General features: G+C 36.7%; 1 protein-coding gene across 10 annotated transcripts in view; it reads right to left on the bottom strand.

The window, feature by feature from the left end:
* Positions 1–15,933, bottom strand: part of AHI1 (Abelson helper integration site 1) — a 209,617-nt gene that overhangs the window by 105,485 nt on the left and 88,199 nt on the right. For all 10 annotated transcript variants that reach the window (XR_005782694.1, XR_005782695.1, XM_040449106.1 and 7 more), the window contains one exon: positions 7,694–7,811. Coding sequence is in view for 8 of the 10 variants with exons in the window: in XM_040449106.1 (XP_040305040.1) it covers positions 7,694–7,811 (118 nt within the window). In the remaining 2 variants the exon portion in view is untranslated. The remainder of the gene's footprint in view (positions 1–7,693; positions 7,812–15,933) is intronic.

The following is a 15,933-nucleotide window of genomic DNA, read 5'->3' as shown; positions in this document are numbered from 1 at the left end:
CCCCAAAGTTTCTTATTTTTAACACATGGGGGAAAAGGCTGAAAATTATAAGGTTGGAACCATATACACAATATAAATACCATAAAATAGCTTCTTAGAAAATAATTGGCTAGCATCTAATGGACAAATTTAAGCTCATTCAAATCAACAGATTTAAAAGAGGAGAAATGTTTGCATTCATATTCTCTCTTCAGAGGGTATCAGGAAAAATTCAGTAACTCAATGGGGACATTAATACGAAATGCATATCCATGTGAACGAAGAACCATTCATTAAGTATGTTAGTATTTACTAGAGTTGATAAAATGATTTTTAAATTAGGAAATGATAAATATATAGATTATACTTTGTTATCAACACAATTAGAAACACTTTACTAATTCAAATGATATTTATTACTGAGGAAGTATAAGGGCTTCTATTACAAGTAAGGATAAGTTTTATTCTTTTAACAAAGGGCTTGGGGCGCCTGGGTGGCTCAGTCAGTTAAGCGGCCGACTTCAGCTCAGGTCATGATCTCGCGGTCCATGAGTTCGAGCCCTGCTTCGGACTCTGTGCTGACAGCTCAGAGCCTGGAGCCTGTTTCAGATTCTGTGTCTCCCTCTCTCTCTCTGACCCACCCCCGTTCATGCTCTGTCTCTCTCTGTCTCAAAAATAAATAAATGTTAAAAAAAAAAATTAAAACAAAGGGCTTGACTTGGATCACTGGAGAATTACTTAGTAAAAATAATGATATTGGTTACTAAAATGGCACCTTAATTCTTTAATGTAACAATCAAACATCAATGTTAGATATTCCAATTACAAGCAACAACAAAAAAAATCTAACAAATAGAATCTCATTCTTTGTGGTAGGAAAATATAAAATAGTGACTTGTTAAAGAAAAAATATTCATGAAATCAAGGTCATTTGCTCAGTGTCCAGAAAAATCCAAATATGAACATAGTCCCACACCTCCAGGGTTTTGTGTTGACTCGTACTTATGGGGAAAACCAAAGTTTCAAAGTTAAGTGGATTCCAGTGGATTATTTAAGTTTGAGATGCTCGTTTGAAAACTTTCTTCTTAAAATTACTTCATCTTAATGTCTTTTTTGGCATGCTTCTAAAAATTCTACAACCATTATTTGCCTCTCTGACGTGTTCTTTTTTTCTATAATCATCACTTATCACATTTTATTAAAACATGTCTTGAAATAAGATTTCCTCCATTCCTTTGGCCACAATACAGATTGTATGATTCCAAACAAACAAAAAAAAAATCAGAAGAATCTCCTATAAAATCTCATATTGTTTATTCTTACAATTTCTTATGGATTTCAAAGTATTAAAAATATTTTTCTGATCCTCACAATGAAGTAGAAAACAGAGACAATACACCTGGAGAGATAAAGGCAGTTACCCAAGAAAACAGCTGGGCAGTGGCACAATTAGTGCTTGGGCCCAGCTCCCCTGGCCTTCTGACCCTAGGTCTAGTGCAGTGCTTTTTGCACCATAAGGCACATGTACTGAATTTAGAAAACTAGTTGTTTTGGAAAACAAATTCTTGCTTTTAAAAACTGCATAATAGGGGTGCCTGGAGAGCCCAGTCGGTTAAGCAGCTAACTCTTTAATTTCGGCTCAGGTCGTGATCTCACAGTTCGTTAGCTTGAGCCCCACATCAGGCTCTTCACTGACAGCATGGAGCCTGCTTGGAATTCTCTCTCCTCTCTCTCTACCCCTACCCCGCTCGTGCTTGCTCTCTCTCTTTCAAAAATAAATAAACGTAAAAAATTTTAAAAAAACGTTGCATAACAAAAATATTTTTGATTCTTTTTAGTACCATAAAGCACATTTAAGGACATGTGTCTATAGAAAATCAGTTAATTCTGCAGACATCTTTATCTGTGATGGCAAATTCATTCCTGTCACCTGTCCCACCACCCAAATCGCAATCTTGGAATTCTGGAAGTCTGTTATCAGAATTCAATAAAACATGCTTTCAATTAACACTTTAAAGTTCATTAAGTAATACTATGAGAAAACTGCCAATTCTGATAACATGAGAGAGTTCTTTGAAGCTCATTTTACCTTCCTTAAAATGGAAACCCCCTTCTACCATCAGCTGTGTTTTACTCAGAGTCATTGTAACTCCCGATTTTTGCCAACATGTTTTCTTTCCCTTCCTCTGAAATACAAGTGTCACGTTTCCAACTTGGATGTAATCTACCTTCTATGATGGGTTATATAATGATATTACAGAATCTCTGGTGAAACTAGGGTCCAGGATTCATTTTAAATTTCAGTGGTATTATAAGTTTTGTATTTTTCTGCAAATAATTAAAACCTTAAGATATACTGAAATCTTGAAAAGAATAAAAATTAATTTTAACTGGAAAGTGGCTCCTAATTTTAAGAGCTGGTCAAGGGAATAAGTGTCTACTTCTCAAAGGCATGCAAAAATCAATGGAAAAAATCCAGTTCTTCAAATATTAAACATGTAGATGCACAAAAGTTAACTTGGTATCTCTTAACCAATACTGAAGCCATCTGAATCAGTTTATGATTATATCTAAATCAGATACTTTGCCTGTTTAGGATATGATAAAAACTTAGATTAAATGGTTGTTTGTAATGTTTAATATATGTTTATATGGGCTATTGGAAAGTGCAGCCAAAATATGGAGAAGACAGAGCTATTATTGATTGTTTTTAAAAACCATGTCACACGGTCTTCCCTATCAAACTCTAAGTCTACAATGGAAAGAGATATATTAATAAACACATTAAAAAATGTCCTATTTTGTATGACTCAACTTACCTATTGAATATGAAATAAATTTAACTTAAAACAATGCTGTGAAAAGATACACTAATAACAGCTGGATGCCTGGGTGGCTCAGTAGGTTGAGCATCCGACTCTTGATTTTGCCTTGGGTCATGATCTCATGGTTTGTGAGTCTGAGCTCCACATCAGGCTCTGTGCTGACAGTGTGGAGCCTGCTTCTTGAGATTCTTTCTCTCCCACTCTCTCTGTCCCTCCCCCACACAAGCTCGTATTCTCTCTCTATCTCAAGATAAATACACTTAAAAAAAGATACACTAAATACATAAAAATGAAGCATGCTGCCCTTCAGATATAAACATGAAAAGATGATACACCACCTATCCTACTGCCAGTAGAATGAGCACTTCCTGCTAATTTCTGCTGCCCATAACAGTAATTAATTCTATTTTTTACTAAATAATCCACATTTTAAAATTTACTTCCATAATAAGTACTCTTGAGATGGCTGAATGGGATCTGGGATCGAGACAAACTATCACAGAACAAAATTTCTCTGCAGAGAACCTGTTGATTTGACTGCACACTTAAATACCACAGTATCACTGAAACTAAACCTTAAAAAAAAATCTAACAACTAGCAAACTCAGAATTATATTTAAAGGTCAAAGCAAAGTAGAAGTTCGTCAATCCTTAGGAAATACCTTCATTTCACCTCAGCTTTAGCACAGAGTTAGTACTGTTCAGATTATTACTCTACAGTAGATCACAGACCTCCAAAGCTGGTAACAAAAGAGAACACCTGCAGCCAGAGGGACCACGTGGCAGAGTGGGAGGTCAACGGATCAGAAATGAAGGAGTGGCTCCAGGGCCAGCCTCACGGACAGAATCGAGAAGGCAGTCCACTCCACCTCCTACACTCGTGCCTTCCTCTAGGACTAGGCAGTTTGGTACGGTAGTATGAGAGGGACGGAGCTAGGAGCGAGGAGATACTGTTTTAAGACACTACCAGCTACATGGACTCTGTCAAGCCAGCCTCCCTGCCTCTCCCTTTCACTGTAAAGGGCTGAGCAGCCAAAGTTTTAACGTCCTAGATGCTCTAGAAGGATTTCATGCCCTATGATTTTAATGTTTACCCTACTTCCAAGAAAGTTTTATCGAAGATCAAATGAGAATGTATATGAAAGCACTTCACAATTTTTTTTTATAAACACAAGTTACTCTTACTGTTTTAGAGATTTTCTTCATTATATACTAAAGAAGTATGGAGACAGTTTTGAGATGCAGTATAACATGTCCTCTACATGGTGAGGCATGATGAGCTATAACCTTCAGTTTAACCTAAAATGTTAAGATTACATTTTTGTTTTGTTCCCTCCAGCTTTATTAAAGTGTAATTGACAAAATTATAAAATTTTCATTCTTATAAAAGTTACTCGGGAAGAGATTTTTTGGGGGATTTATAGTTTTAATTTTAACAGGATTAATAGAATTAGCTGATTTATTCCTTTGTAACTAAGAACCTAGAGTAATAGCCTAATGAATACTTCTTGAAATAAGGATCTCATAAGAGTTGTATCCAGCTTTTTTTCCTGTCTAACCCATTCTTCACTCAGTTACCAGACGTATTTTTTAAAAACACATTTTGGACAGCTCTATTTTACCTAGAAAATAAAATATGAACTCTTCAGTAGGACACAATTACCCCCCCCCACCTTCGCAGACTCAGTTCTTCTTAAGTACATTCACCTGAGCATTTCTTCCAGCTAACTAAGAGTCAACCCCCCTAGCCAAGCAAAGCTGTCTTTAAAGCAAAGGTCTGGTTACCCGCTTCTTGGCTCTCTTGGCATGGTCCCTTAACCCCCAGCTGTTAAGGAGGCCAACATGAAGACAGGGGCATGATTCTGAAAGGTTTCATAAGACAGGGTGGGAACTCTGGGAATCATTCTAATTGTGGTAGGAAGCCATTTAAGAGCTTTAAGCAGGAAAGTAACATGCTCCAATTCATTTTTTTTTTTCCAATTCATTTTTCAAAGAATCACATTGCTCTAGGGAGAATAAGCTAAGAAACAAGGGTGGAGGTGTAGGAAGTGGTGGGAAAAAAGATGACTAAAAATTTACTCCTAGTTTCACCTAACAACTAGGTGAATGTGGCTGGAGCGCTGGGATTGGGAAGCCTCGGTGTGTGTGCAGGAGGGAAAGTGGAGGTGGAAGGCGGGGTTTGTGGCATAAATTCTATTTGGACATAGAAAAATCTGAGAAAACTCTTAGCTGCTCGGTCTGTCTCTATTCCAGTCCTGCTTTGCTTACACTGTGATTTTATAATCTATCCAATGCTGACATAATTTGGTCCACACTCACTACTGTCTCCAATCAGACTGTAAGCTGCTTGAGAGTGGAGACTACAATATTTAGTCCATTTAAGAAAGGATCTTCAACAATGGAGCCACTTACAATGATTGTAGAATGAAAAAAGGGACTGTTCTAGAAACTCCGAGGAATGCAAATCAAAGAAGAAAAAGTTACTTTTCTAGCAGTCTCCATTACATAGAACTTACCCTGAATAAGAGTTAACAGAAATTACTACAGACCATAAACCTGCTTTGGAGTCTAGCCTTCCGGCATAGGAACTCATATAGAACGTAAATCAAACCAACCTGTGCTCTTCAGCCTCCTAGCATGAGGGCTAGAGGGCCCATCCTGATTAGCTCTGTGTTAAGGAGCTTTTCTTTATACTGTACAAAGCCAAATGTCTACAGATATGACTTGAATATTTACAGAGGTTTTCAAGTAAGATTTTTATTTTTAAACATTCTATCTACATTTGTTTTTGTAGTCTTATATTTTAGATTCTAATGGTTTTTCTGTACAGTGGGGAACACTTAACTATCCCTTTTTAAGGCTCATTTGAATACAGGACAGCATCATAGAATTTTAAAGATAGAAACTCTTTAAATTCAGAGCCCTCATTTATCTGTAGGGATGAGAAAACTGAGGCCTGAAAAAATTTCTTGGGATTCTACAGTCATTTAGAAATGGAGCCAGATGTAGAAACTAGTTCACCTGTTTCCTACTGCATAGTTTTTTTCCTACAAAGATAGACTTCTGAATGAATGAAATGGATTAATTTGGCCACTTTGCAATGGATTCCATATTCTGCTTTTATAACTTTTCCATACATTGATATCTCAACAAATTTTATAGGAAGGCTATGCCTTAAAATGAGGTCAGGCACATTAATAACTGAAACAATCAAGTGAAGCAGTGTTACCATCTATCATATGGTTTAATGGTAATGCTTCTAAGATAGTGTATACACAGAGAGATGCATGATACAAATGCTACACTCAAGGCCATGGAAAGCTGAAGGTAAATGGACCAAATCCTATGTATAATGGTGAAGTCTGAAAGACTGGCCTTTATCATATCTGGCTTTCCTTTTTCCTTTATTTGTCTCAGTGGCAATTCCTCTTCCCATTTCAAAAGGCTTCCTATCTATCCTTATTTTTCCCTTTATGGAAAAGGGAAGAATTCTTCATCTATCATCTTCACTTTGTTGGCTGACACTACTTGAATGAGTTTTAATCAATATATTAACTCAACCAGATTTGATCCTAAAGCATCCGGATGACAGGAATCAAGCAGTAGAGATAGGTTCTTTCTTTCCTAGTCATTAAAATGACCTGATTTGAGGGCAAACTAAGTATCTACTTAGGGTGTAGGGATTAAGAGTCTAAAGGGGTGGCACATAGTGTGCCCTTTATTGTGCCTAAAAATTACTAATGCCATTGTTCCAACTTCTGGCACACATCTAAAACACTAGAAATTTAAAATTTCTAAGGTTTGAGATAACTTAATTATTATAGTGATTTGCAATGAGAATTGAAAGTATTTTCACAGCTAGTGTATATACATTCATCATGTTAATAAGTATGTTATATTCATATGGTACCTATGCTTAGAAAGTGTTTTCATATGTCCTATGTGATTTGAAGTTCAACAATATCTACTGTAAACATCACTTCCACTTTTCAAATGAAGATTTAAAGTTCTCATATAATAAGAGTAATAAAAGGCACAGCCAGGACTGAATATAAGACTGTTAATTTAAGTATGTTCACACTGTAATGTGTAACTTATACAGCAATATTAAAATGCAACTATATTAAAACAGCTTGTATATGTAAACTCCAAATACTTTTAAAGTAGAAAAGCAGTATTGTCCCTGGATTTGTAAATAATGTTAATCTTTTCAAGCTCAAGTTTCTTATTATAATCTCTTTGTCAAAGATAATCATTTTGTTATTCCCAGCTGTCTCATCTTTCTAAAAGAATTCAATAGAAAATACACACTGTCAAAACATACAGCTTAACAAACAGAAATAGTCCTCTTTAATTACCCAAAATACACATTTCTCACCTTGATGCTTTTTCGTTGACATCCTTTGAAAATAATATTCAAATAAATTTAAAACATTCGCCTAAAAATTTGCAACTGTACAGTTCGTTTCAACTCAGTGACTTATGTAGATTTCTATATCTGTTTCTTCCCAAATGTATTCTACCTTGGCTTTCCTTGAAATTATAAAATGGGATTATCCATCAACTATGGTTCTTTTATCCAAGGGAAACTGAATCAGATTTAATATTACACATGTTTAAAATGCATGTTTTGCTACTTTAAAATTATTTTCTGTTCAACAAAATAGAGCTTGAGAGCTATCTACTATTACATTTACCAGGTTCAAATTTGCTTTTGAAATAACTTCAGTGATTTTAAAGAAAAAAAAAATGCCAGAACATAACTCAAATATGAGAACTGACCATTACAATGCTATGAGCTACAGTTCTCAAGTGAAATAAATGGCATCTTCTAAAAAAACAGTATCTGAACATTTAAAAGAGTACTCAAAATAAGAAAAGGGGCTCACCGGTCTGAGTGAAACCAAACTGATGAAGAATCTGATGAGCGGCCAGCATGTCTGACTGCTTTACCTTAGATGGCTGTGAGGAGGCTGGCATTGAAGTAAACGAGAGATTTTTGTTGACCTGTAATAGGAAAGGCAAATCAGAACCAAAGTGTAATTTCCTGGGTTACTGATGCAAAAACTGGATGAGAAATGTTTGCTTACAATGCAAACCAGGACACATGGTAGGTCAAAACAAGTGGTTAACGATTTATATGTTTAGTTTTTAAAGTTTACAGAGTAGTTTTTATCAAGAAAGGAATACAGTGGTAATGAAAGCAGAACTATGAAGTAAATCTGCCTTACTAAAACAAATGTGCTTATCATGGAATTGACATTATTAATAACAGAATGGTCTTTTTATTTATTTAAAAAAATTTTTTTGGGGGCGCCTGGGTGGCGCAGTCGGTTAAGCGTCCGACTTCAGCCAGGTCACGATCTCGCGGTCCGTGAGTTCGAGCGCCGCGTCAGGCTCTGGGCCGATGGCTCAGAGCCTGGAGCCTGTTTCCGATTCTGTGTCTCCCTCTCTCTCTGCCCCTCCCCTGTTCATGCTCTGTCTCTCTCTGTCCCAAAAATAAATAAATAAACGTTGAAAAAAAAATAAAAAATTTTTTTTAATGTTTACTTATTTTTGAGACAGACAGAGACAGAATGCAAGTGGGTCAGGGGCAGAGAGAGAGGGAGACACAGAATCTGAAGCAGGCTCTAGGCTCCAAGCTGTCAGCACAGAGCCCAAAGCGGGGCTCGAACTCACAGACTGTGAGATCATGACCTGAGCCGAAGTCGGACGCTCAACTGACTGAGCCCCCCAGGCGCCCCAATAACAGAGTGGTCTTAAAAGTTATGCAAAGACATGCAAAAATTAAAAATGACCTGCCCCCTTAATTTTCAATTAAGAAAGTCAGAATGTTTCACAGCCACACTTCTTTAACATTCTGTGAAACAGCAGGTACTTCCTTTTCAGAGACTGTACAGAAAACACCTCTAATATTCACGTTTTCATACATCACGGTGACACAGGTAACACAGCTGTAACCTAACCTGCCAAGTGGAATAGTTTCCACTGTCTGAATACAACGGTCGTCTAGAAATGAAACCTGTAACAAGTACATGATAATAATAGCTTATGCAGGAAAATAAAGAACAGGTCACCAAATGTGTTAAATGTATATTAGTAAATTTATCTTGCAACTTATAATTAATTCCAGCAATGATCTAGTCTCTTGTTGGTTATTAATAAATCATTATACCTTTATTATTTTTTGAAATAACTTCATTTTCAGAAATCATGATAAAATGTGATCTAATTCTGAAAAATTTTAAAGTTTGAATTTCTAATTTATTGTAAAATAGAATCTGTGAATTGCCAAACTGTTAAATGATAGTTTATGGCATATAAATACTAATATATGAAAATAGTTGCCTTCCCTTGCTCTTTTCAAAAAATAATCAGAGGACAACTACTGTACTAATATTAAAAAATTCCCTTTTGATGTTCTACATAGCAGTAGATTGTGGTTCCTGCATGTCCTTTATCTGACTCATCATTCATATAATGTTTGTAAATGCTTCTATTCTTTCAAATAGTGATAGTAAATGGTGTATCAAACTTTTCTTCTAAAGCAAAGGGCTTTTACATATTTGGTAAAAAAAAATTATATATTATACCATATAATAGTATAGCTCTAAAGTTTGTAAACTGTTACGATGTCATTTTATAAAAAACAAAAATATTTTTCAAAATAGGGTCAAATACTGCATCAGTGCTAAAAAAAATTATCCAGCTTTAAAAATTCTATCAGGAGCCATGATTAAACGTTGAGCAACATTAATGGTGACTATTTACATCAATACAATACCTAAAGTGTCAACGAAATCATCTCACATTTTTGAGTTTTATTTCCATCTTTAAGTGAAGATAATAAAAATAGTATGCATGCTTCATTGGGAATGTGCTGGAGGAACAATAAAGATGAATTGGTATTATAAAGTGCTATTTATGTATGCAAAACATAAAGCACTGGATAACATATTAAATAAAAAATATATGAAATAGAGTATGTTGGCAAAGGGAAGCCATAAAGTGCTATACAAATATAAAGCGCTATAGAAATATTAGTTATTATTATTAACATCACTAGAAGTAAGAGTAATTAGGAATATGTAATTTAGTATAATGATACAGTAAATTTTTCATAGTGCTATGCTTTTAAATGGAAATATTATACACAATGATATATATTTATCACTTAACTATTTAATCCACTTCTCTTTTTAGAATCATTTTCAGTTTTACTTCTGTGTTCTTATAAAGTTTTTTCCTACATGTCAAACAATGCATTTTGAAATCTGGTCCAAAGGAACAAGTGTATGCTGGGGACACACACACACGCACGCGCGCGCACGCAAACACACACACACACACACACACACACACACGCATGCACGCATACTACAGGCTTTTTTAGTCTTCCTCTTCAAATATTTACTTGTGCTAAAACCAAAAAGAACACCGGGGAAGCTAGAATAGGATACTTCAATGTCTCTGCTCAAACAGAGACTTCACATATTCTTCCTAGGCATTTTAAAAATTCTGTTCTTTCTCAACACATTTCTTTAGGGACTATCTAATACCTATGAGGTGGTAAGTAGCAACATACAGCAGATTTCAAGACTTTGGATAGGTGTTAATTATTATAGTGACTTGAAATTCGCACTCCAAGTATTTTCAAAGCTAGTCTATACATATTCACTACTTTACTTAAGGGGAGAAAAATAATAATAACCATTAACTAGAGTGAAGCAATATCTATTTTTGAAATATATGCTGTGGAAAAGAGTTGCTTAATAGTTTTACAACAACAGAAAGGTTGGCTAAGATAGTCTACCCTACACAAATCTACCCTCTTTTCACAACACACTTTTCTGCTTGCTTCATGCAAAAACCACAGTCTGCCAAAGTCAGTTTAATACCTCCAAATTGGGGAGAACTATAAACATAAAAATTTAATGAGATTCTTAATAGTAAAAAGGAAAACATATCACCTGAACTTCGGCCAAGTTAATCACAAAAATGCTTTTGCTTACTCTTTCTGAACATAAGCAGCTTTGGGCAAAATATGCAAATACTAATTCTCTAGGAGGAGGTTAATTTTCATATTAAAAAAGTCATTACCCTGACCTCAAATTGAGAGCACAACACTGAACAAGCTAACAATTAGTTTCTTGTTTAGTGATTAGCTAAACTATGAAACCTTTGGGAGACACATAACACTCATTTTCATATGTATTTACAGACCTCATCATTTTAGCTGATTTTAGATTATATGGTACATACCACACGAAGTAGAATTGTTTTTAAAATTTCAAGTTGTGGAGATACTTCAAATTGCTTTTAAATTATAACTTGAAAGATGATAATATGGTCTATACATTTCTGTTTGCAAATGTGTCCCCTCCTTCCTCCAAAAGGCTATTTTTTTCCATTACACTGGAACAACAATGCAGATAATACTTTCATTTGAAGACAGTTCTGGTTGCAAAAAAAAAGCCCAATACCCAGGAAATGTTCTGTTGCAAACTGAATGTCTGTTATAAATATTAGAATCCCAGTATTAAAGAAAAAGTGAAAGAGAAAACCTGAGCCACAATGAGACTCGAGGCAACTGAAGTCAGTCAGGTATCTTAACATTCTCATATGATAAACTAAAGCAGCTTAAGTTCCTGTGATTTCTAGGTTAGTAAAACCTAACAAATGAGTAGCCTGTGGTGTCATAAAGAGAAATTCAAACATGAGCTCTAGGTCCCTAGGTATTTTCCATATAAGCTACCACAGTAAAGTGAGGGATCAGGAAGAAACACTGTTCATGCAGAAGAGAAATTTCTACAGTAGGGTAAGGTGCCAGGAAGTCTCCCCCCAAATCAGTTCATCACTGCTACATGAACTAAAACCAGAATTCAAATTTGAATCAGTCATAACGAAGTTTTATTTTGCAGTATTTAATCAAGATTTTTTGAACTTCTGATATACACACACACACACACACACACACACACACACACACACACACACACCAAGGACTGGTAGTTCAAAGATAACTGATATGATTCCTCCATGCAAAGCTTAAAAATTAAGATGTAGTGCTGGTTCAAACCATTTATCCAACATGTCTTAGTCAGTCAATTTATCTCAATGTCTTTAGTTTTCTTCAAACTTTACCTCCTTGCTCAGTGTATTTCCTTACTTCACAGAGAAAATTTGGTCTTCAAGTCTCTGAAACCCTCATTTTCAAACCTCTCAAAGAATACAGCTCTTACATCCACCTTCACCTCTTTTTGTCTAGTGCCCCTCTGGTGAACATTAATCCCTCCATCTGTTCCCTTGGGGATACCTTTTTTTTTTTTAAAGTTTATTTATTTTGGTAGAGAGTGAGAGAGTGCGTGCGTGGTAGCAGAGAGAGGGAGAGAGAATCACTATCCACCCTAACAGCATGGAGCCCAACACAGGGCTCGATCTTAAGAACCTCGAGATCATGACCTGAGCTGAAATCAAGAGTCCAACGCTTAACTGACTGAACCACCCTGGTGCCTCTCCCTTGGGGATACTTCAAGCTCTTCCAAATTCTACTTTCAAATTCTCCACTGGCTGTTTCCCTATAGCAAAAAAAGCATAGATCTTTCTACTTCAGTCTAGAAACAAATAGCAAAAAATGAAAAATTCTCACAATGATTCCATAATTTCCTTAAGCTTCACTGAAAGCCAAACTCCATGAAAAATAGCACATAACTGCTATCCATATAACTCAACCATTCAATCTCAACCAAGCACAATGAAGCTTTTCTCTACCAGAAGACTAAATCTGAAGTTAAAGTCACCCAAGACTTCAACTGGGCCGATTTAGCAGATTCACTTAAGCCTCTGAGATCTCTAACACTGCCAGTCACTCTCTGTTTCTGGAAAACTGTTTTCTGTGGGCTATCCTGCCACCACTGCTTATCAGGGTTGCCTGTTAGATGCACTGGGCCCTCTTCTTCCCTCACACCACAAGGTCACCCTCGGCAGTAATATTTGTTTTCATCACTTCATCTGCCTTCTATGCCGACGTTTCTGAAATCCAAAACTCTTCCAAACACGTTAAGTTCAAAGCTAAACTAACTCCCTCCATTATTTACTGTCTCAGGGAAAGCTACTGCTATCCACTTAGTTGCCTCAGCCACAAGGGTGGACATCATCCTACACGACCATCTCGCACTCCACGGAGTTGGTCACTAGGTCAATTAGATGCTTGGACATCTGACCCCACTCTTTGTCTCCAGTCAGGGCTCTGGTTCAGGCCTTTTTCTCTGCTTGCAAAGTACTGCAATAGTCTCCTGCTTTGTCTCCCTATCTCCTGTATCTCTAATTCTTCTTCTATACTACTAACAAGATAATCTTTCTGAAATGCTAATTTTACTGACTAACATTTCTGGTTAAAACCTATCATCAGTTGTTCCACTAGATAATGTCCATAATTCTCATCCTGGCATACAAAGCTGTCTATTCTAAAAGATACTTTTTTTTTTTTTCAATGTTTATTTACCTTTGGGACAGAGAGAGACAGAGCATGAACAGGGGAGGGGCAGAGAGAGAGGGAGACACAGAATCAGAAACAGGCTCCAGTCTCTGAGCCATCAGCCCAGAGCCTGACGCGGGGCTCGAACTCACGGACCGCGAGATCGTGACCTGGCTGAAGTCGGACGCTTAACCGACTGCGCCACCCAGGCGCCCCAAAGCTGTCTATTCTAATAATTACCTAGTTCTTCAACCTTATCACTCCTTTTCATACGTTGGCTAAGACAAACTGTGTATAACTCTGCAGACATGCCAAGTTGTTTCATGTCCCTGTCACTTAGCTCATACCGTTCCATTTCCAGGAATGGACTCTCCTTTTGCCTCCACTTTCCTGATGGATGTCAACTCCTTTTTCAAGCTTTAGCTCGAGTATTATATCATGTGTGAAAAACCTTTCAGATTCTCCCAGGAGAACTTACCTCTCCCTCCCTTGTCTCCCCACCATGTCTCGTATCTTATTATCATACTGTATTATCACAGCACTGGTAACATTTTGGTGTGCTTAATTATTTGGTTAATTACTATCCAACTGACTGTAATCTTCCTGAGGGTAAGAACCAGTTTTTGTTCATCTTTCTTTAATAAATAACTCCTATAAAACTAATAAGAATTGCACAGAAGTCAAATGAAATAATATAAATGTGAAAGCAGTGCATGTTTAAAAACCTACCCAAAGCTAAGGCGGTAACTGTGTTCAAGACTTCTCAAATGTAACCTTTTAATGATAAAAATTGGTAGAATGAAAGCCTTAAAAGTAAAAAATACATTAAATTTCATGGTTTAATACTCAATTTAAATCTAGAAATAGGTATGTGAAGTAACAGAAAAAAAAAATATTGGTTTCTGGCTGCAGTTTCTGGCACAGAGCTCCTGTAATTTCCTAAGTGATAAAAGTACTAGGAGGATCTTTTGTTCTAATACTTGGTCTTTGACTCTGGTTCCAGACACTGAGCTCCTATATACCTTGGAATTTCCTGGGAGACAGAAATGTCTTTTGTTCTAATGAAGTCACTTTTGGTGTTCTCTGGGATGAGGGCTGGTCTCCAGAAAGATCAAGCCATGATTAGAAGCTTGGAATTTTTAGCCCATCCCCCCCCCCCTCCATTTTCCAGGGAGGGGAGAGGGGCTAGAAATGGAATTGTAACTGATCATGCCTACCTGAAGAAACCTCCATAAAAATGCCAAGAGTATGGGGTTCAGATAGCTTCCAGGTTGGTGATCACATAGACGTGCTGGGAGTGCTGCGCCTGAGAGATCATGGAAGCTCCGGGCCCTCCCCACACACCTTGCCCTCTGCATCTCTTCCATCTGGATGTTCGCCTGTATTCTTCATCCTTTTATGATAAACTGGCAAACAGTAACGAGTAAATTGTTTTTCTGAGTTCTTAGCTGCTCCAGGGAATTAACTGAACCTGAGGAAATTGGCCCGGGACCCTCCAATTTACAGCTGATTGGTCAGAAACACAGGTAACAATGTGGACCCATACTGGCATCTGAAATGTCAGAGGTGTGGTGGCACGTGAAGTCTTATGGGACTGAGTCTTAAACCTGTGGAATCTGCTGATCTGCCGCTCTCCTCAGGTGGACAATGTCACAACTGAGTTATAGTGTAGGACATCCTGTATCGCAGAGAACTGCTTGGTGTGGGGAAAAAACCACAGCCCATCTGGTACCAGAAGTGTTGTGAAGGTTGGTGGTAGAGCGAGAGTAAAGGAGACATGTGGGAGGAAAACTGGCTTTTCGTAAAACAAGGGGTTTTTCTTGTTTTCTAAAACTTTCAGGAATAAAATTACATAATTTCTTTTAGTGGCCTATTTTGGCCTGTACCACTCCTAGTCAGGCCAGTGTCCCAAATACTGTCAAAATAACAACACTTAATTTGCTTTTCTCGAGTTTTGGAATGCCATGAAGGAATAATTTTAAGCATTAAAACAAACCATTGAGAAAGAAACTCTCCAAATAAGCGTAAACAACTATTCTATTAAAATCTCAACTTAATTTTTATCTCTTCATGATGAAAATATCCAAACTTTTTTTTAGGAGATTTATAAAAATCATCATCTCTGGATTCTCCGTTTTTTAAACCTTTTTATTTTTTAGTAAATACTATGTTCTAAGATATATTAGATTATAATTTAATTATGACCTTACCTTTACAGCGTTATTCTACTAAACATAATTCAATGAACTTCAGCTTGGCTGCATTTATATTCATCTAGGACAGGTGATATTACTAATTTAAAAAACAAACAAATAGCTTTGAGAAGCTCACAAAGGAGTGTGGAGATTCAGAAATGTAAGATTAGAGGTGGAGGCAGTACTATGTGAAGCTGAAAAAGAAGGAAAGAAGGGAGGGAGGGAGAACAAGGAGGAGGGGGAAGAAGGAAGGAAGGAAGGAAGGAAGGAAGGAAGGAAGGAAGGAAGGAAGGAAGGAAGGAAGGGAAGGAAGGAAGGAAGGGGAGAAGGCAGAAAGAGAGTTGTTTCTCTCTGAGGGAATTCATAATTTCATTCTGGAAAAGACAGCCAAAATTAATTATAATTTAAGGAAGAATAGGCCCATTTCTAACACATGCCAGGTATGATATAATTATGT

Source organism: Herpailurus yagouaroundi, unplaced genomic scaffold (genome assembly GCF_014898765.1).
Source record: "Herpailurus yagouaroundi ecotype Mexico unplaced genomic scaffold, PumYag 198, whole genome shotgun sequence".
Taxonomy (NCBI): domain Eukaryota; kingdom Metazoa; phylum Chordata; class Mammalia; order Carnivora; family Felidae; genus Herpailurus; species Herpailurus yagouaroundi.
This window is presented reverse-complemented; position numbering and strand designations above follow the sequence as displayed.